This window comes from Mobula hypostoma, chromosome 1 (assembly GCF_963921235.1).
Source record: "Mobula hypostoma chromosome 1, sMobHyp1.1, whole genome shotgun sequence".
Classification (NCBI taxonomy): Eukaryota; Metazoa; Chordata; class Chondrichthyes; order Myliobatiformes; family Myliobatidae; genus Mobula; species Mobula hypostoma.
This window is the reverse complement of record NC_086097.1, coordinates 66381323-66404436: the sequence shown is the minus strand read 5'-3', so window position 1 is coordinate 66404436 and position 23114 is coordinate 66381323. Positions and strand designations below refer to the sequence as shown.

General features: G+C 42.3%; 1 protein-coding gene across 1 annotated transcript in view; it reads right to left on the bottom strand.

The window, feature by feature from the left end:
- Positions 1-23114, bottom strand: part of ttc6 (tetratricopeptide repeat domain 6) — a 309199-nt gene that overhangs the window by 157139 nt on the left and 128946 nt on the right. Inside the window, exons 15-17 of the mRNA XM_063059735.1 lie at positions 16431-16567; positions 12601-12770; positions 3320-3440 (exon numbers count right to left, since the gene is read on the bottom strand). Coding sequence (XP_062915805.1) covers positions 3320-3440; positions 12601-12770; positions 16431-16567 — 428 coding nt within the window. The remainder of the gene's footprint in view (positions 1-3319; positions 3441-12600; positions 12771-16430; positions 16568-23114) is intronic.

Sequence of the window (23114 nt, the reverse complement as noted above, 5' to 3'; positions counted from 1 at the left end):
TTATTTTAATTGGGGAGAATTTCATGATCCCAACGAACATTCCTCTGAACTAGCTCTGCTGCTCCAGTAGCTCAATAAAAAGGCATTAATTGATTTTAGTATTTGCACATAATTGTTCTCCTGCATGCATCTGCTAATACTCAACTTAAGACAAATGATACGTTTCTTTTTGAAAAATTATATGAATCCAGGTGAAATAAATTCAGCTTCTCCTGTAAACAAGTACATAATTTATATTCTGCATTTTATACTTCTTTAAAATAGCCTTCTTACAGGACATGAATACTGAAATAAAACCAGAGAACAAAAATTGTCACAAGCATTTTTGTTTGCTTGTTTTCCAGTGAACCACAAGTAAGCTTTATTACTGACATGTGGATTAGTAGGAAAACAATCATTTGTTAATACTACAATATAATCATTTGTTAGCTCAAGAATTACCCTTTTCACATTTGATCCTTCACAAATTACAGTTTGTTCAGGTTGCCACAAACCACATCATTACCCACACATTGTCCCATAGATTTATTCTTACCAGCCTTGTCATGGTTTGCTGGTGCTTCATACTTTGGTGAAACACCTTCAAGATTTTCTTTACAAATATTGATCTTGGTATACAGCTACAGTCAAGCCAGAAAGGTTCATTTCTGACTCAGAGATTCTCAATATTGACTTGAGATCCTATGACATTACATGCCCTCAAAAACTGTCAAGAAGACACCCATTGATTGAGTTCTACATTATATTGAACACTAATTGGATGAAGCATGATGGTAGAGCACAGTCACTAAATATATTCAGGTTGGGGAATTTCCATGTTTCTCAGCAACAGTAGTTTGGAACTACTAGTAATCTCTTCAAGTCCTACAAGTTATCAGTGCCAGATACCAGTTTGAGAGAAAAGGTAACTTTGTGGTCATCAGCCTATTTGTCATAGAAGCAATTCTCTGTGAGATTATTGATAGGAGTGACTACTGTAATCCTTGAGATGAAATTATATCTTCAGATTGAAAATATTCTCTATCATGTCATGTGGCAAAACCACCATACCACATTGAGCAGATTCTGAATAGATCAGAAGGAATTTAACTTGAACAAGTGCTAGATGTTGCACTTTGATAAGTTAAACCAGGGCAGTACTGAGTAAATGGTAGGGAAAGTATTATAGAACAGAAGAACAAGGAGTAGAGTTACATAGTTTCCTAAAAGTGGCAACATAGGTAGAGTAGACAGTGAAGAATGTGTCTGGCACTCTTGCCTTCATCAGTCAGCACTGAGTACAGGACAAATCAACTCACTTGGTTGGTAGCCCGATACCAACATACAGTGGCATACAAAAGTTTGGGCACCCCGGTCAAAATTTCTGTTACTGTGAATAGATAAGTGAGTAGAAGATGAACTGATCTCCAAAAGTCATGAAATTAAAGATGAAACATTCTTTTCAACATTTTAAGCAAGATTAGTGTATTATTTTTGTTTTGTACAATTTTAGAGTGGGAGAAAAGGAAAGGAGCACCATGCAAAAGTTTGGGCACCCCAAGAGATTTGAGCTCTCAGATAACTTTTACCAAGGTCTTAGACCTTAATTAGCTTGTGGCTATGGCTTGTTCACAGTCATCATTAGGAAAGGCTAGGTGATGCAAATTTCAAAGCTTTATAAATACCCTGATTCCTCAAACCTTGTCCCAACAATCAGCAGCCATGGGCTCCTCTAAGCAGCTACCTAGCACTCTAAAAATTAAAATAAATGATGCCCACAAAGCAGGAGAAGGCTATAAGAAGATAGGAAAGCGTTTTCAGGTAGCCATTTCCTCAGTTCATAATGTAATTAAGAATGGCAGTTAACAGGAACGGTGGAGATCAAGTTGAGGTCTGGAAGACGAAGAAAACTTTCCGAGAGAACTGCTCGTAGGATTGCTAGAAAGGCAAATCAAAACCCCTGCTTGACTGCAAAAGACCTTCAGGAAGATTTAGCAGACTCTGGAGTGGTCGTGGACTGTTCTACTGTGCAGCGACACCTGCACAAATATGACCTTTGTGGAAGAGTCATCAGAAGAAAACCTTTCCTGTGTCTTCAGCACAAAATTCAGCATCAGAGGTTTGCAAAGGGACATCTAAACAAGCCTGATGCATTTTGGAAACAAGTCCTGTGGACTGATGAAATTAAAATAGAACTTTTTGGCCACAATGAGCAAAGGTATGTTTGGAGAAAAAAGGGTGCAGAATTTCATGAAAAGAACACCTCTCCAACTGTTAAGCACGGGGGTGGATCAATCATGCTTTGGGCTTGTGTTGCAGCCAGTGGCACAGGGAACATTTCACTGGTAGAGGGAAGAACGAATTCAATTAAATATCAGCAAATTCTGGAAGCAAACATCAGACCGTCTGTAAAAAAGCTGAAGATGAAAAGAGGATAGCTTCTACAACAGGATAATGATCCTAAACACACCTCAAAATCCATAATGGACTACCTCAAGAGGTGCAAGCTGAAGGTTTTGCCATGGCCCTCACAGTCCCCCGACCTAAACATCATCGAGAATCTGTGGATAGACCTCAAAAGAGCAGTGCATGCAAGACAGCCAAGAATCTCACAGAACAAGAAGCCTTTTGCAAGGAAGAATGGGCGAAAATCCCACAAACAAGAATTGAAAGACTCTTAGCTGGCTACAGAAAGTGTTTACAAGCTGTGATACTTGCCAAAGGGGGTGTTACTAAGTACTGACCATGCAGGGTGCCCAAACTTTTGCTTCATACCCTTCTCCTTTTTTGTTATTTTGAAACTGTAAAAGATGGAAATAAAAAAGTAATCTTGCTTAAAATAGTAAAGAAATGTGTCGTCTTTAACTTTATGCCTTTTGGAAATCAGGTCATCTTTTACTCGTTTAGCTATTCACAGTAACACCAGGGGTGCCCAAACTTGTGCATGCCACCGTAAGGATTAATTTCCTCCACCCAATAAATAATGCAGCTGCAGATATTCCTTCCATTCTTTCTATCCCTCCTGCACTCTGCTTCTTAAAACATTTGTTTTCTACTTTTCCCATTTTGAAGAAGTGCCCTTAATCCATAATATCGGGTCTGTTTCCTTCCCCATGGAGGCTGCTTGACTTGTTCAGTTCTTTCAACAATTTCTGTTCTTTTTAGATTTTCTGTTTCTATAGGTTGTTTCTCTCAAAAACTATTGACATATTGAGTCTTCAGTCCATCAGACTGAAAATTCCAGCGGTCACAATGTTATCTTTCTGCAAAACAATACATCACATGACTTTCCCATCAATAAGTTTTTACAATCTAAGTGAAAGCAGATTTAAGCAGGTACCTGTCAAGCTTGAGTGCATATTTGAAGTCCCATATTGCTGCTTTCCACTGACTAAGCTCAGTGTACAAAATTCCACGATGTAAAAATGAATTCAAATTCTCAACATCATTATTGATAAGCACTGTAAAGGAAGCACATAAACTCCTAAATCTGTTTAACAAGCATACAAAAAGTATAGCGTATCAATTTAAATACTGGAGTGTGTAGTACCTGTTTGTACTATGTGATCTAATTTAAAAAAAATAAAACTATTGAAAATCATGGACTTTATGTGAGTTGCATGGTCTGTCATTTTTGTTGCAAATCCTCCAAGCGTTAAATGCACTAAAGCACAGAAGGCTCGGGACGTGAGAAGTAACATCCAAAAGGTAAGTAAAACATGTCCAGATGCTGCATCTGTAATTTTCATAGCATATCCCTGGTCAGTGCCATCTACAGGTCATTCAAGCAGAAGCAGGTACTGTATTCACAACCAGATTAATGATAGAAAACGATGGACCCAAAATGCTTCAACTTTGTTTTCCTTTCCACAGATTTTGGCTGATCCACAAAGCGTTTCTAGATCTTGTTTTTTTTTCCAATTTTCAGGATCTCCATTTTTTAAATTTTCATCCACAACTGGGTTCAAGATAGCACTAGGATTGCACCTCAGGTAGCATCCTCTGAAAGTAAATACTTAGCTAGCTTTCCTCAGGCCCCCATATTACTCATCTCCACAGGCTCATATTCTTTTCTTGACCAGTCCTATTTCTCACTGATAAAGACAGTATGACATAAAATTTGTTGAATTTTACATTAAGAACCCAGTCAGCAACTCCCAGATATCTAACCCCCATCATCCCACTAATCAATTGTGTGACTCTGTCATCGATTCCTTCGTAACAATTTCTTGATTACTCCACTTTGGCAATATTAACCCTAATATTACCCATGATCCACATGATACTAGACCTACTACCGTGAAACTTATGGGGTTCAGAGCCCATAATGAGTTATATTTCATGGTGCTCCAACCTCTGGTGGGTCTATTCTACAAATAGGACAAGACAAATCCAAGAATTCTAATAAACCATAAGATGTAGGAGCAGAATTAGGCCATTCAGCCCATAGAGTCTGCTCTGCAATTCCATCTCAACCTAATTCTCCTGCCATCTCTCCATAATCTTTAACACCCTGACTAATGAAGAACCTAACAACCTCCACTTTAAATATACTGAAACACCTGGCCTCCACAGCCACCCATGATATTCAGTTCCACAGATTCACCACACTATGCCAAAACAAATGCCTTCACATCTATGTTCTAAATGGACGTTGTCTTCTATTGAGTCTGCATCCACTGGTCATACACTCACCCACTATAAGAAACATCCTCTCCACATCCACTCTATCTAGGCTTTTCAATATAAGACAGGTTTCAATGAGGTTCCCCCCCACTCCACATTCTTTTAAATCACTGGTACGGGCTAAAGCTATCAAATGCTCTTCAGACATTAACCCTTTCATTCCCAAAATCAGTCTGGTGAATCTCCTCTGGACCTTCTCCAATGTCAGCACATCTTTTCTTATATATGGGACCCTAAACAGCTCACAATACTCCTAGTGTGGTCTGACCGATGACTTATAAACCTTCAGCATCACATACTCTCAAAATGAATGCTAACATTGCATTTGTCTTCCTTACCACTGACTCAAGGTACAAGATAACCTTCAGGAGTCCTGCACAAGGATTCCCCTGACTTTTGAATTTTCTCCCTATTTAGAAAATAGCCAATGCTTTTATTCCTTCTACCAAAGTGCATGACCATACATTTCCCTGCACTATATTTCATCTGCCACTTCTTTGCCCATTCTCCAAATCTGTCTAAGTCCTTCTGAAGATCCCTGCTCCTGAACACTACCTGATCCTCCACCTATCTTCATATTGTCCATAAACTTGGCCACAGAGCTATCAGTTCTGTCATCCAAATCATTGACATATGATGTGAAAAGAAGAGGTCTCAGCCCGACCCTATGGAATATCACTAGTCACCGACAGCCAACCAGAAAAGGTTCTTTTCCCGCTGATTCCTGCCAATCAGTTAATCTTCTATCCATGCTAGTATCTTGCCTGCAATTCCATTGACTGTTTGTTAAGGAGTCTCATGTGTGGCACCTTGGCAAAAGGCCTTCTGAAAATCCAAGTAAACAACATCCACTGACCCTCCTTTGTCTATTCTGCCTGTTATTTCTTGAAAGATTTCCAACAGATTTGTCAGGCAAGATTTCCCCTTAGGGAAGCCATGCTGACTTTGGCCTACTTTATCATATACATCCAAGTACCCTCATCCGTAATTATGGAATCCAACACTTTCCTAACCACTGAAGTCAGGCTAATTGGCCTGTAATTTTCTTTCTTCTGCCTTGCTCCCTTCTTAAAGAGTGAAGCGATGTTTGCAATTTTCCAGTCCTCAGAATCATTCCAGAACCTAGTGATTCTTGAACGATCATTATTAATGCCTCCACAATCTTTTCAGATACCTCTTTCAGAACTCTAGGGTGTAGTCCATCTGTTCCAGGTGACTTATCTATCTTCGGACCTTTCAGCTTCTCAAGCACCTTCTCCTTAGTAATTGCAACTACACCCACTTCTTCCCCTGGACATTCTCGAGTTTCTGGCATACTACTCGTGTCTTCCACAGTGAAGTCTGACACAAAATACTTATTAAATTTATCTGCCACTTCTTTGTCCCCCATTATTACCTCTTCAGCATAATTCTCCAGCAGTCTAATATTTACCTTCACCTCTCTTTTACTCTTTATATATCTGGAATAACTTTTGATATCCTCTTTTATATTAGTTACCTTCTTAGTTCATCTTTTATCTCCTTTTGGTTTTTTTAGTTGCTTTCTGTTGGTTTTTAAAATCTTCCAATCGCTAACTTCCCAATAATTTTTGCTATATTATATGCCTTCTCTTTTGCTTTTATGCTGCCTACAACTTCCCGTGACAGTCACGGTTGTCTCATCCTCCCTTTAGAATACTTCTTCATCCCAGGAATGTATTTATCTTGTGCCTTCTGAATTGCTCCCAGAAACTCCAGCCATTGTTGTTCTGCCATCATTCCTCATTGGGTACCCTTCAATCAATGCTGACCAGCTCCTCTCTCATGCATCTGTAATTCCATTTACTCCACTGTAATACTGATACATCTGACTTCAGCTTCTCCCTCTAAAACTGCAGAGTAAATTCTATCATATTGTGATCACTATCTCTAGGATTTCCTTTACCCTAAGCTCCCGCATCGTATCTGGGTCATTACACAACACCCACAAGCTGCTCCAAAAAGCCATCTCACACAAATTTCCTATCTTGGGATCCAACACCAATCTGATTTTCCAAATCTACCTGCATACTGAAATCCCCCATCACTATTGTAACATTGCCCTTATTACATGTCTCTACTATCTCCCATTGTAATTTATATCCCATATCCTGGCTATTGTTCATGGGCCTCTATATAACTTCTGTTGTGTATGTGGCCGGGGTACACAACAAAACTATAAATAAAAACGCTAGAGACTGGGCTAAGTTAACAGGGGCTTTTACTTACAGAAACCGAACTTAACACATTATTACAGATCAATACGCGCCTAACAGCGCATGCTCAATAACATGTTACTACGACATAAAATAGTTGCATATTATACAGTAGGCTATAAGGTACACTCCTCCTCTTTTATTTTAAAAGTGAATCAACTGTTTTTTTTAAGTTAACAGGGGCACTACACTAAACAAATACTGTATGTGTACCCTTAATATACAAACACCCACCAACTGTTTAATTAGTAACATAATAATATGAAATAATAACAAAGTAACATAATAATAATTATTATTATAATTATAACTGAAGTCTCTGGGGGGCCCTTCTCTGCCTCTCCAGGTAACGTCTGCCCTGCACCATTTGATTTGGGGCATTAGTCTCCACAGGTACATCAGGTGGGTCCTCAGCACTGATGACAGGCTTATCTGTGGGCAAGGCTGACGTGGTCACATCAGGAGTGTTTGCTTCTATGTCCAGGAAGTCAGGGCAAGATGTTGATGTATTTTCCACCTGAGCATCCAGGATTTGATCCGCATGACGTCTCCATACATTCTCTCCCACCTATACTCTATACATCAGTGGCCCGTCTATGGTGGAAATTATACCCGGCTGCCACTTTTCAGTCCGGAAATCCCGTGCAAAAACTGAGTGTCCCACATTGAAGTTCCGTGTTGACTTAACATTCAAGTGTTTGAACTGTCTGTTCTCTACATCACGCCGTACATTTGGTTTGAGAAGATCCATGCGGGACCTCAGGTTCCTGTTCAGAAACGTCATCGCTGGAGTTTGGTTAGTGGTTGCACGTACTGCATTACTATAGGCAAGGAGGAAGTTGTCTATCTTGTGTTGTAGTGGTCGATTTTTGCAGTCCCTTGCCTTGAGGGCTTTCTTGAATGTCTGTACAAATCTTTCTGCCAAGCCACTTGTGGATGGATGGTAAGGAGCTGATGTAAAGTGCTTGATTCCATTGTTCTTCACAAAACTTTAGAATTCTTCAAGACAAATTGTCCATCATCTGTGCAGATTTGCTCTGGTATGCCATTCCTGGCAAACATGGTCCTCAGCACTGTAATGGTCTTTTCTGATGTGGTTGTCTTCATTTTGATGACCTCCAGCTATTTGGAATGTGCATCAATGGCGATTAAAAAGATAGAGTCCATGAATGGTCCAGCAAAGTCGATGTGCACTCACTGCCATGGTGATGAGGGCCTCTCCCAGGGCTGGAGAGGGGCTTATGGTGGTGTGTTCTGGATCTATTGACACCCAGAGCAGTTCTTGGTCACATCCTCAATTTGTTTATCGATTCCTGGCCACCACACATAGGCACGGGCAAGACCTTTCATCTTCACAGTACCCAGGAGCCCCTTGTGCAGTTCCACCAGCACTCTGGTGCATAGCTTGGGAGGGACCACTACTCATGAACCACACATTAGTGTTCCCCGACACACTGACAACTGCTCCTTCCTCGCTGAGAAGGCTGGAAACAGTGTGTTACCCCGCGCTGGCCACCCCTTTACCGTGATGTCATACACTTTTGACAACGTAGGGTCATTGCATGTTTCCCTTTCAATGAGGCTGTTTGTTACTGGTAATTGTTCAACTACTGTTGTGTGAAAGATCTCTGCTGAATCCGTTTGTGTAGTTACCTTGGAAGTGGGCAATGGTAAACGTGACAAACCAACTGCGTTGCCCTGTTGCTTGGTCCCCTTGTGTTCAATGTCATACCTGTGACCTCCTAAGAAAAGGGACCATCGCTGTAGCCTTTGTGCTGTCATCACTGGAATGCCTTTCCTTGGGTTGAAGATTGACATGAGAGGCTTATGGTCAGTCATCAGAGCAAACTTTTGTCCATACAGGTAGTGACTGAATTTCTTGATTCCCCACACAAGGCTTAGAGCCTCTCTGTCAATCTGTGCATAGTTGCATTCAGCTGAAGTTAGTGTTCTTGAGGCAAAGGCTATTGGTCTTTTGGAGCCATCTGGAAACTTGTGCGATAACACAGCTCCTGTCTCATGGGGCGAGGCTTCACAAGTTAGTCAGATAGGTAAGGAGGGGTCAAAGTGCGCGAGCACCCCATCTGAAGTTATGAGTCTTTTAGTTTCCTGAAACACTTTCTCACAGCTCTCAGTCCACTTCCATTGTGCCCCTGCCTGTAATAATGCATTTAGTGGGTGTAGGACTGTGGTAGGTTAGGCAAGAACTTGTGGTAGTGGTTCACTTGTCCAAGATAGGCTCTCAGCTGAGACACATTTTCAGGTGGTGGTGCCTTAAGCACCGTTTCTATCTTGTCTTGAGACGTGTAAGCCATCCTTGTTGATCATATGCCCACAGTATGGAATTTCCTTTCTAAAAAACTCACATTTCTGTCGATTAGCTCTGAGCCCATATTCTCGTAACCTGGTGAGCACTTGTTTTAGGTTAGAAAGATGTTCGTCGTCATCTGCTGGCAACAATGATATCATCCAGGTAACACTGAGTCTCTGGAATCCCCTGCAGAACCTGGTCCATTACCCTTTGCCAGATTGCAGGCGCTGATGCTATCCCAAACACTATCCTGTTGTACTGGTAAAGTCCTTTGTGTGTATTTATTGTCAGGCATTTCTTGGATGCTTCCTCAATTTCTATTTGAAGGTAAGCCTGGGTCAAATCAATTTTTGTGAAATGATCCCCTCCTGACAGGGAAGCAAAGATGTCCTCAATACGAGGTAGAGGGTACTGTACTGTGCGGAGAACTGGGTTAACAGTCACTTTAAAGTCTCCACATATGCGCACCTTGCTTGGTTTTGCTGGTTTTGTGCTGGAGGTTTTCTTCATCACTGGAACAATAAGCGTGGCCCATTCACTCCAATCCACCTTTGACAGGACCCCAGTCTCCTCCAGATTTTTCAGCTCTGCCTCTACTATAGAACGGATTGCATATGGCACTGGCATGGCTTTGTGAAATTTTGGACATGCATTTTCCTCAATCTCAATCTTTGCTTTCATGCCAGGGTTCCTATTCCTTTCATGAAGACTTCCTCAGAGTCAGCAAGCATTTGCAACAGTCTCTTAAATGTAGCCTTGCTGCCCTCCTTTGCTGACACATTTAGTGCCTTGATGGTGTGCCAAACCAACTGAATTTTCCTGAGCCATTCACGTCCCAGCAACAGTGGTCCTTCATTTATCAGTACATAGAGGTTCATTTGGTGTGTTTTACCTCTGTGGGTCACTGTCACTTTAATTTTGCCTTCGGGGTGCACTTTCTATCATGTGTAAGTCTTTAGCAGTAGTTTAGTTCGTTTCAGAAGTATGTGCCGAAAACAGTCGTTTGTAGTCGTGTACAGAGATCACTGTTAAGGCTGAGCCTGCGTCCAGCTCCATTTTCAGTCTCACGCCTGCCACTTGTGGAGTGATCCTATTACTCTTCGATCATCTGTCTCTTCTATGCTGTGATGTGGCAGACAAGACAATTCACTTTTGTCTGAGTCATTTTCATCAGGATTGCTTTCTTTCATTTTGTGCACATTGTTGTATTTTCCTTTCTGGGGTTTCTTGTTTCTCTGTATTTTGCCCTTTCCCTGCTGTTTACCAGTTTTGCATACTCTGCCAGTGTGGCCCTGTTTGCCACAGTTTCGGCATTCCTTATCTTTAAACCAACAACCGTCAGGGTCATGTGATCTGTTCCCACAACAGTAGCATTTTTTTCCTTCATTTCTGTGCAGTGACATTTTATTCGTAGCTTGGAAAAGCCTACAAAAATTAGTGGATACGGCTAGTCCATCATGGGTAAAGCCCTCCCCACAATTAACACATCTTCATGGAGCACTATCACAGGAAAGCATCATCTGTCATCAAGGTTCCCCACCATCTAAGCCATGCTCTCTTCTCGCTGCTGCCTTTTGGAAGAAGGTACAGGAGCCTCAGGACTCACACCACCAGGGAGAGGAACACTTGTCACCCCTCAGACATCAGACTCTTGAATCAGAGGAGATAACTTCACTCCTCTCACCCCATTACTGTATTACTCCCATAACCTGTGTACTCACTTTCAGGAACTTTTTAATCTCATGTTCTTGATATTTATTGCTTATTTATTCATTATTATTATATAAGTCAACCACTGATTTTCCGGAAACTGATGGTTTGGCGCCTCTTTTAATTCTGATGAAATTATCAGATGTAGTTTCTGGGCGGCCACCAGATGGCACTGTGTGTAGCACATGCAGCGCCATCTGTGGCGAGACACATTTTGACAAAGCACGCTATTTTTATTATTCACATTGTGCTTGGCAGTAGTCCCAATATTTTGTGCTTATTTTTGCTTATTTTATGTAAATTTAACCCTAGGTTTGGTTTCTAAGATAAGTGAATGTACCAGTGGTGGTGTCAAATGTAAACATCAGTCCTTATCAATCCAAGAGAAGGTTGAAATGTTTAAAACTGGACTAAGGTGTTTTGGTGTGTAAACTGACATTGGTTCATCAACTGTGTATGATATAAAGCATCAAAGGGTTAGAGAAACATACCTTCATGATGGAACAAGAGCTAATGAATTTTTATTTGATGCAAGAAAAGTTACACAGGGAGAGTTCAAAACACATGAAGCAACTCCACCTGGATGAAATGTTTAAAAAGATAACCGAGAAGCAACATTCTTTGTAAGCACAATAAGTAATACATTTACATTTAATTTTATTTAATTATTAATTCTTTTTAAGCTTCTACAGTCCATTTTTGCCATTATTATTATGTGACCTCTTTCAATTTGGCAAAAACATTAATCCAACAAGGCTCAGGAACTGAGGGTGCTGGAAAATGAGTGGTCAACCTGTATTTTTCTCTTTCTTTTTGCATTTGCACAGTCCATGGTTTTATTTTGCACATTGCTTGTTGTCCGTTGTTGGGTGTGGTCTTTCATTGATTCTATTGTGTTCCTGGTATTTATTATGATTGCCCACAAGAAAATAAATCTCAGGCTTATATATGGTGACAGATATGTACTTTAATAAATTTACTTTGAACTCTTGAACTTTGAGCCATCTCACTCTCTCTGCCTACCTGTCTGTCTTTTCAATACAAGGTTTATCCTTGGATGTTAAGCGCCATGATCTTCTTTCAGCACTACTCAGTGATGCCCACAAAGCCATACTTTCCAATCTCTAACCGCACTACAAGATCATCTACCTTATTCTGTACACTGCGTACATTCAAATACAACACCTTTAGTCCTGTATTCATCATCCTTTTCAATGCTGCCTCCATGTTACACTTCATCAAGGGACTCTGCCAGTATCACATAATACTGAGAGTAGAATTTTGTCAGACTGTTGCCTGACAAGCTCATGGAACATTTCTATGTATTTGAAAACCATTCCCTAGATACTGTATTTGTGAGAGGTACTTTGACTGAACTGAGAACTCCTTACCAGGTAGTTTGTCCAGCTTTATTCTTTCGCTGTTTGAACACAGCTATAACAGTACAATTAAATAGCTTGTTGGATTACTTTAAAACTCAATGGAATGGGCCAACAGTCAAATAATGATCATAGACTGCTTCAACTGAAGGGTTTCTTTTTAACAAAAATCTGTAGTTTTCATGGTCATCATTATTAGGCTGTTTACAATTTCTAAGTAACTTATCTGCAGTAGACAAATCAACTTTTCATAATACTCGTATAACCACTAACTACATTGTATACTTAATATACACTCTACCTGAAATACTGAAGTCCTGTAGAGCTTTATGTGGATGAACCTTTCGTAATAGGCAGGCTCTGTGATAGAAAGCCACCCAGTTGTTAGGTTTCAAATGAATAGCAACAGACATGTCCAAAACTGCTTCTCTGAACAATCCTAGCTTAGCATAGGCTTGTCCACGATAATTCCTAAAATAGAAAAATAATCACAGAAGTACATATTACGTTCATAGCAGGAACCTATTCAGCCCATTTTGCTTTTGCATAGATGATCAATTAATCTTATTCCTTGAATACAATGTAAATCAGGGCCAGTTGACAATTAATAAAAAGATTAATTGTGATAATCATGTGAATAGATCACTCAAAGCATACCTGTCAAAAATCAATTTATATTGTTCATTTTTCCTAATTAGAATCACCATTCTTTTACATTTTCCAACCTTTTCTTGATGTCAGTAGGAAATATTAGTACCACTAGTCTACAGTTCATACATTCATAATGTTGTTAAATTATACTGTACTCCATTTTCTAAAATAAATAACATTTCCCCAAGATTAATGCAACACACATCAAAGTTGCTGGTGAAAGCAGCAGACCAGGCAGCATCTCTAGGAAGAGGTACAGTCGATGTTTCAGGCCGAGACCCTTCGTCAGGACTAACTAAAGGAAGAGCTAGTAAGAGATTTGAAAGTGGGAGGGGGAGGGGGAGATCCAAAATGATAGGAGAAGACAGGAGGGGGAGGGATGGAGCCAAGAGCTGGACAGGTGATTGGCAAAAGGGATATGAGAGGATCATGGGACAGGAGGCCCAGGGAGAAGGAAAAGGGGGGTGGGGGGACCCAGAGGATGGGCAAGGGGTATAGTCAGAGGGACAGAGGGAGAAAAAGGAGAGTGAGAGAAAGAATGTGTATATAAATAACGGATGGGGTACGAGGGGGAGGTGGGGCATTAGCGGAAGTTAGAGAAGTTGTTCCCCAAGATTAATAGTTGTTTTGTGTTCTGGGATTGATGCAGAAAATAGGTTATCATGTCTACAATGACCTTGACTGCATTGATCCTATATGCTCATTCAATTACAACACTGTTTTCAAGAAATATAAAGGTTTTGATTACATCCATGTGCAACTGATCTTTTATCAATAGCAATCCATTGCGCAGATCTATTGGGAAAAATTGAAATTAGTTGGGTGGGCAGCATGGGTAGTATGGACTTGTTGGGCGAAACAGACTGTAACTGTGCTGTATTGTTCTATGACTCTTATGATTATTTCCCTACTGGCTGCCACTGTGCTTTTATACAGCAGCAATTGTCAAAACAATCAGAAGGAAAGTAAGAGGAAATATGTGGACAAATTTTGCCATGACATAAATAATTGCCAAAGATTTCAACTGCCTTAACACAGATTCAAAAAGAAGTCCCATACGGCAGCATTTTGGTATAGCTGCATTATTTTTTCATACAATGGACACAAGAATGAGACAATTCCCTTAAGAGCTAATAATACTGTGGGTGGCAACGCAGAGACCTTCATTATCCATTGGAAACAAGACTCCATCATACAATTCATCAAAAACTAAATAGCCTTTAGTCTAATTTCTTAACAAACGTTTTCAAAATTCATTTTACTCTTTGTATCTAACTAAAATCAATAAGGAAATTGATATAATTTGCTTTAAGAACAGCTTACTCACAAAACATTCCAGAAAAGTTCATAATTTTTTTAGATTATGAGGACACTCAGTCCTCATTTATTGTCATTTAGAAATGCATACATTAAAAAATGATACAATGTTCCTCCAGAAAGATATCATAGAAACACAGGACAAACAAAGACTAAAAACTGACAAAACCACATAATTATAACATAGTTACAACAGTGCAAAGCAATACTGTAATTTGATAAAGAGCAGACCATGGGCACGGTGAAAAAAAGTCTCAAGTCCCGATAGCCTCATCATCTTACGCAGATGGTAGAAGGGAGAAACTCTCCCTACCATGAACCTGCAAGCGCCGCAAACTTGCCGATGTACTGGAAGCACCCGACCGCAGCCGACTCTGAGTCCGTCTGAAAACTTCAAGCCTCCGACCAGCCCTCTGACACCGAGCACCAAGCACCAACCTCTGCCGAATGCTTCGACCCTGGCCCCGGCCACCAAGCAACAAGCAAAGCCGAGGACTCGGGGCCTTCCCCTCCGGAGATTCTGGGTTTACTGGGTTACCCATGCTGCCCACCCAACTAATTTTACTGGGTTATAGAAAAATGCATATTATTATTATCTTCTAGAGGCAAATAAAGTCCAGGTGAAGGGGCTTAACCCAAATTACAACTGTCTATTTCCCTCCATAGTTGCTGCCTGATCCACCAAGTTCTGCCAGCTTTTTGCTTGTTGCTGTGAATTTACAATGATTGCATTAAATGTTCACTTACTTACAATGCACTATGCTCCTTTCACATTCCTACTTGTCCACCCCTGTGCTCTCTCTCTTTGTTCACATTTTCCATTCCTTCCCTCTCTTCTTCGATGCTTAGACTCATTACCAACTCCCATCTGGTTCCATCTGCCCATCAACCACATACCTATCAACCTAAGTGATACAGATGTCGATGATCGGCAGATGATTCATTTTTCCTACTCCATCCCTTTCCTAACCAATTCCCATCTGCCTAATCCATCTCTCCCCCACCACCTGCTATTCTATGTCCATTGTACCGCCTCACTTTCACATCTATATACTAGCTATAATGTGTCTCACTCAGTCCTGAAACACCAATCATCCCTTTGCTTGAACCGCTGAGTCTGACACCAGTAGTCATCGACCTCCAGGCAGAATGCACTCCATCCACTACCTTTTATGGGCAGCTCACTCCATATAACCACCATCCTCTATATGAAAATATTGCCTCTCAGATCCTCTTAAAAATATTCCCATCTCACAAACCTGTGGCTTCCAGTTTCAGACTCTGTCCTGGGAAAAAGGCTGTGACAATCTACCTTCTCTATACCCCATCATCATTTTTTAAAAAAACTTCTACATGTCACTCTTCAGCCTCCTTCACTCCAGGAAAAAAAGTCTCTGCCTCCCCATTACTTAAGCCTTCTAGACAGGCAACATTTCTGTGAATATTTTCTGCACTCTCACTAGCTTAATCACATATTTCTTATAGCATGGCAACCAGAATTGCACACAATACTCCATGTTGTTGGAACTGATTTCATTCTAGCAGTGCACCATCATAATCCTGACTTCCATCCTCTAGGTGGCGGAATGGTCAAAGGGTGTCAAGAGGCTAGTCACGCTGCAAAATACCCTGCCTTTGACTATTTCTTGTAGATATTGTATTTATTTAACTGTTCCAGTTGAGTTTCTGATCAATGATGATCCCAAAGATATTGATAGTGGTAATGCCAGTGAAAGTCAAGAAAAGGTGGTGACATTCTGTATTGCTGTGAAGCAAAACAGCAACAATTTCCAAAAATGAACTGAAATGAAAGCTCAAAATATTTTTCTACACCACAATTCTTGGTTTAAAACGTGCCTGATTTAAAACATGTATTGATATTAGAACATAAGCTTAATTATTATTACTTACACTGACTCATAAATTTCCATATTGGCTTTCCAATCAACTACCATCATTTTGGTAGAAGGCATAAGGAAATCAAGAAGAAACAGCATTAACACTATTTGTGAGGATTAGCTAAATATTCCAAAGATTTTCCACTAGCTTACAGAAACAATTTGGAAATATACAGCAAATATATCTATCTTTAAAACTTCTATCTTTAAAAATGTACATTATAGAAAGGAAGCTTTAAAAATATTTTAAAGTTACATAGCTTGCCTTGCTTGAGAATTGTTAGGCTCCTCTTCAATTAATTCTGTAAAATCTTTAATTGCTATAGGCCAGCTAGAATTCTTAAAATAATATTGGCCATGTCTCATCATAGCATCTGTTCTTCTGGGGTTTAAGATAAAAGCCTAGAATTAAACAAAAGCATCACATCATGATATCAGTAACTGCATTAATCTCTCATTCATCATTTTTGATCAGCTACTTATTATTTTATTAAAACCTAAAATTTGGCTAATGGTTTAACATCAAAATGGCCACATTAATTTTTAAGGAACCAAAAACAATTGCACAACAATTACTCCTTGCAGTACAATAATCTGTTCCTCGATGTCAACAAGAAAATGGAGATGGTTATCGACTTCACGGGAACTGGCACCACTCAGACTTCTTTTTACATTGGTGGCACAACAGTGCCTATTGCAAGCACAGTTTCAATCTCCTGGGAGTGCACATCTTGCACAATCTCTCCTGGTTCCAGAAAATATCTTACACAATCAGGAATGCTTACCAACTCAGCTACTTTCTGAGGAGGCTGGAGAGCTGGATTATGCACATCTATACTCACATCTTTCAACAGATGCATAGCAGCGAGCATCCTAACCTGTTGCAACACTACATGGTATGGAAACTACATTGCGGCAGATAGGAAAGCTCAAAAATCAGGCAGTCAAAACTGCCCAACACATCACCAGCACCAGCCTATCTGCCATCAAGACATATATAAAAGGTGTCAGAAAAGGGCCAGTAGCATCATGAAGGATCCCACCCACCTTGCTCCTTAACAGTTTGTCCCACTCCCATCAGGGAGGAGGCTACATAGCATCCATGCTGTAACAACCAGACTCAAAAACAGTTACTTTCCCCAAGCAGTAAGGCTGATAAACATGTCTGCCCACTAACTCACCCCTCCACACCCCCAACCACCACTACTTTACTATTTTCTGTCAGTCACCTTATGTGCAGACACTCCTGTGCCTAGCATCACATTATTGACATACAGTGCCTATAAAAAGTATTCACCCCCTTGGAAGTTTTCATATCTTATTGTTTTACAACATTGAATCACAGTGGATTTAATTTGGCTTTTTTGACACTGATCAACAGAAAAGACTCTTCCATGTCAAAGTGAAAACAGATTTTACAAATTGGTCTAAATTTATTACAAGTATTACAAAATAATTGATTACATAATTCCTCTCCCCCTTTACGTCAGTACTTAGTAGATGCACCTTTGCCAGCAATTACAGCCTTGAGGCTGTGTGGATAAGTCTCTATCAGCTTTGCACGTTTAGACGCTGCATTTTTCCCCATTCTTCTTTACAAAACTGCTTAAGCTCTGTCACCAGGAAGAGGTGCGCCATTGGCATTCCCCCCTGAGGGTGACCTCCTGCTCCGAAATGTTCCTGATACTCACTGTCATCCTCTTCACCTGTACAACCGAGGGCGTCTGCAGTTCGGGCCTCACCAGTACCCCAGCAGGTAAGCCTGACTCCTCTTCGTGGTCTTCTAGAGCATCCACCAAAAGGGCCTCAGCCTCGGGCATTCTGGGAAATTTGGGGTTTCCCATCACTCTCACTACTTCCCCAGGCCATAACGACTGGTTTGGACTGGGCGAACCACACAGTCCCTCACTTATGCTCATCATCCAGCCCAGTGTGGCCACGCTCTTCCCTCAAAAGCAGCTCGGAACACAGGGTGAATGGGCAATGCCTTCAGAAAGCTTTCTCCAGCTTTCTCCTTGATGCCTCCTCACAATAGGAGTATTCATCCCCACGAGAATTGAAGCTTCGTCCCTCTCGACTGGGTCCGGACAAACCAACACTAATGTATCAAAGACCTCAGCTACTCCCATATCTGCCTCCAAAAACTCCAGCTTCAATGACAAGTAGCCATTGTACGGATAGTCATCCATACTAAGACCCCAGATCTCTAGCGCGCTGAAGAGCGTCAAGGGTAAATGTGTCAAATACCGGTTGTAAAACGAACGGTACAGCAGAGTAACCTGAGAGCCGGTGTCAAGTATGGCTCTAGCACAAATACCCTCAATCCATTGGAGCTTGGCCCCACTAAGCCTTCAGGAATAGGTTTTTTGTTTTAGGGTGTTCCTTGATATATTGCTGGGAACATGTTCCCTCCCCCTGCCCCGCGATATGCCAGGCCGTTCCCTCACTGGGTCTTTCTGTTTAGGTGCCCAGGGGTTCACTCTCCAAAGGGTTTCCCGCCGATCACACTCCCTCCAGGCGTCCCTCTTCACCACAGTTACAGTATAACAGAAAATACCAGCTGCTCCCCTTCTCACGGGACCCCAGCCACTAGCAGCCCTTTGCGTAGCCCATCCCCTTAGGGGATCCGCCTCCCTATCAGCTCTATCAAACGGGGGAGGGGCTGCACCCTCTGGTGACAACTGGGTATATCTCAGTCCTAAACTCTGCCACAAGCTGCTTTATCACTACCCAGGGTGGGTAAGGGGACCACTACTGAGGACTGTACCCTGCGGGCGGAGGCCTCCCGTGCCTCCATTGCATTCTCCTCCTCCTCTCTTACTTCTCTGAGCAGCTCAACAAATAAGGGAGGGGGTGCGTGTTACGAGACATTCGGAGACTCCAAGCGATCAGGTCCGGCGAATGGGTGCCTTTCGCCACTTGCTCCATCCTTAGCTGATTCACCTCAGCCGTTTGAATGAACCTTCTACACCGCAAACAATTTAGCTTCCTCTCTAGCTGAAAAATGTAGGCAGAAAGCTTCTTCCCCTTCTCCTGAAACATGTTCTGAAACCCCGCCATAAGCCCCATTGGGCTTCCCATCGCGCCAAGCACCTTTTCTAGCACTTGCATGTAAGCCACAGAGGTAGCAAAGGGGTTCTATATCTTTACGGCTCTCACTACATCAGCAGCCCGGCCTCTCAAACTCTCAACCAATCACCATCTTTTTATGTCATCAGAGCACTGCCACTCATCTAACATCCGAGAGGTCTGCTCCGCCCAAGCCTCATACTCCTCTTCCCCCTCAGGGGTGGGCTTCATCCCTGAGAACATTCTTAGCTGTTGATAGCTAGGACCCTCTGCCTGGGCACTGAGCCATTTATTTACCAGGGAGGTAAAGGCTTGTACCAACTCAGAAGTCGTACTCTTCACTGGGGGACTCATTAGACATTCCAAATCAGATCACTCCTTCCCCTTGCTCCGCAGAAACTTGTCTTTGAAGTCTCCATCCCCAGCTACAAGAGACTCCCCTAGCAATTCGGCCCACTCTCCTACACTCTCCTCCTCCTGGAGCTCCAATAGTACCAGGCAGTTACTCCACCATTACATTGGCACTACTCTGAACTAAAACAAAGACTTTGCCTGCCATTTTATCAAACCTCCGCTCCACAATCGTAACTGCTCCTACGGCTTTAACAGTACTTATAGAGTTCGAATTTACAACTCGTCAGGAATACGAATATCTACCCCATTCAATACACACACATTTGTTACCGGTAACTCTGTGGATTCAAACCATCGCTCAACCCCTGCAGCATCCATAACCGCATATTGTAATCACTTTACTGAACAATAGTTTAACACAGACTTAGATACACAACCCACTGGATCAATGCTCAGGACAATCACACAGCATCTAACAAAATCGATCCTGAAATGAAACGCAAACAACAGGAATTCTGCAGATGCTGGAAATTCAAGCAACACACATCAAAGTTGCTGGTGAACGCAGCAGGCCAGGCAGCATCTCTAGGAAGAGGTACCGTCGACGTTTCAGGCCGAGACCCTTCGTCAGGACTAACTGAAGGAAGCCCTGGTTTCCTTGGCTGCGTAAGTCTCGGGAAGACAACATCCAACCTGCCAAACTCACGAGATTGAGGTGCTCTCCCACCCCAACACCCCGTTTGTGTGGATGCTGTGTCATTTGCTACCCTGTTACAAACTAGTGCCACAAAATAACAGACAGCACACTGCTTACAATTAAAGTAATCATATTTATAAATATTAATTTAACTAGAGGGTTAGTAAAGAATAACAAAAAGAAAAGGGCCCATTCTAATTAAACGTCAAATACGCACAAGTTGGAGCTCATCTTGAACTTCTCTGTCACTCACGAGCTGGGCCCATCAGCATGAACGCTCACACCACCTTCCGAACGCCGCACACAAACCATCTCAAACAAAGGGGTTTCCCACTGCATCGTATGCTACGACTGTTCTCCCTAGCATCTTCTCTCTTCATCTCCCGCCAAACTCAAAAAAAGCAAGTCCAACCTTATTGTCCCTCATCAAGAAAACCACTCGCTAATTGGATGACACACATTCCACATCATCCCTTATCTTCAACAGTAACTCAAATAAACTGCTCTTACAGAACTGCCAAAATGAAATACATACAGCATAACAGTAAAAACATGAGCCAGGGCATTACACAGATACAGGTGTATTTTCACTACAATCAATTGAAACACCTTGACTGCACACAGGTTTATATACAGCTCTGACACCTCTGAGTGGCTGCAGGACATTCTGGAGTGGGAAGGTGAACAGCCAGTGGTCGTGGTGCACATAGGTACCAACGATATAGGTAAAAAATGAGATGAGGTCCTACAAGGTGAATTTAGGGAGTTAGGAGATAAACTAAAAAGTAGGACCACAAATGTAATAATCTATGGATTACTACCATAGTCATAGTCATACTTTATTGATCCTGGGGGAAATTGGTTTTCGTTACGGTTGCGCCATAAATAATAAATAGTAATAAAACCATAAATAGTTAAATAGTAATATGTAAATTATGCCAGGAAATAAGACCAGGACCAGCCTATTGGCTCAGGGTGTCTGACCCTCCAAGGGAGGAGTTGTAAAGTTTGATGACCACAGGCAGGAATGACTTCCTATGACGCTCTGTGTTGCATATCGGTGGAATGAGTCTCTGGCTGAAAGTATTCCTGTGCCCAACCAGTACATTATGTAGTGGATGAGAGACATTGTCCAAGATGGCATGCAACTTGGACAGCATCCTCTTTTCAGACACCACCGTCAGAGAGTCCAGTTCCATCCCCACAACATCACTGGCCTTACGAATGAGTTTGTTGATTCTGTTGGTGTCTGCTACCCTCAGCCTGCTGCCCCAGCACACAACAGCAAACATGATAGCACTGGCCACCACAGACTCGTAGAACATCCTCAGCATCGGCCGGCAGATGTTAAAGGACCTCAGTCTCCTCAGGAAATAGAGACGGCTCTGACCCTTCTTGTAGACAGCCTCAGTGTTCTTTGACCAGTCCAGTTTATTGTCAATTCGTATCCCCAGGTATTTGTAATCCTCCACTATGTCCACACTGAACCCCTGGATGGAAACAGGGGTCACCGGTACCTTAGCTCTCCTCAGGTCTACCACCAGCTCCTTAGACTTTTTCACATTAAGCTGCAGATAATTCTGCTCACACCATGTGACACTGTAGCCCTGTACTCAGCCTCATCTCCCTTGCTGATGCATCCAACTATGGCAGAGTCATCTGAAAACTTCTGAAGATGACAAGACTCTGTGCAGTAGTTGAAGTCCGAGGTGTAAATGGTGAAGAGATAGGGAGACAAGATAGTCCCCTGTGGAGCCCCAGTGCTGCTGATCACTCTGTTGGACACACAGTGTTGCAAGCACACGTACTGTGGTCTGCCAGTCAGGTAATCAAGAATCCATGACACCAGGGAAGCATCCACCTGCATCGCTGTCAGCTTCTCCCCCAGTACAGCAGGGCGGATGGTGTTGAACGCACTGGAGAAGTCAAAAAACATGACCCTCACAGTGCTCGCTGGCTTGTCCAGGTGGGCGTAGACACGGTTCAGCAGGTAGACGATGGCATTCTCAACTTCTAGTCGGGGCTGGCGGGCGAACTGGAGTGGATCTAAGTGTGGCCTGACCATAGGCCAGAGCAGCTCCAGAACAAGTCTCTCCAGGGTCTTCATGATGTGGGATGTCAATGCCACCGGTCTGTAGTCATTGAGGCCACCGGGGCGCGACGTCTTCGGCACAGGGACGAGGCAGGACGACTTCCACAGTACAGGAACCCTCCGGAGCCTCAGGCTCAGGTTGAATACATGGCGAAGTACTCCACATAGCTGAGGAGCACAGGCTTTGAGCACCCTGGTACTGACACCATCCGGTCCTGCAGCCTTGCTCGGGTTGAGACGTTTCAGCTGTCTTCTCACCTGTTCAGCTGTGAAGCCCACCATGGTGGTTTCGTGTGGGGAAGGAGTATAGTCATGAGAGCAGGGTGGGGGACTGTGAGGAGGGGTAGGAGGGGAGAGTGGAATATGTGTTGGTTGGGGGCCGACAACAGATGGCTCATGTGGGGGATGGGCAGAGGCCACAATGTCAAATCTGTTAAAGAACAGGTTAAGTTCATTGGCCCTGTCCACACTGCCTTCAGCTCCTCTGTTGCTAGTTTGCCGGAACCCAGTGATGGTCCTCATCCCCCTCCAGACCTCTCTCATGTTGTTCTGCTGGAGTTTCCACTCAAGCTTCCTCCTGTACCTGTCTTTAGCCTCCCTGATCCTGGCTTTCAGGTCCCTTTGTATTCCCCTCAGCTCCTCCCTATTTCCATCTCTAAACGCTCTTTTCTGAGCATTCAGGATGTCCTTAATGTCCTTTGTTACCCATGGCTTGTTATATGAATAACAAAGGACAG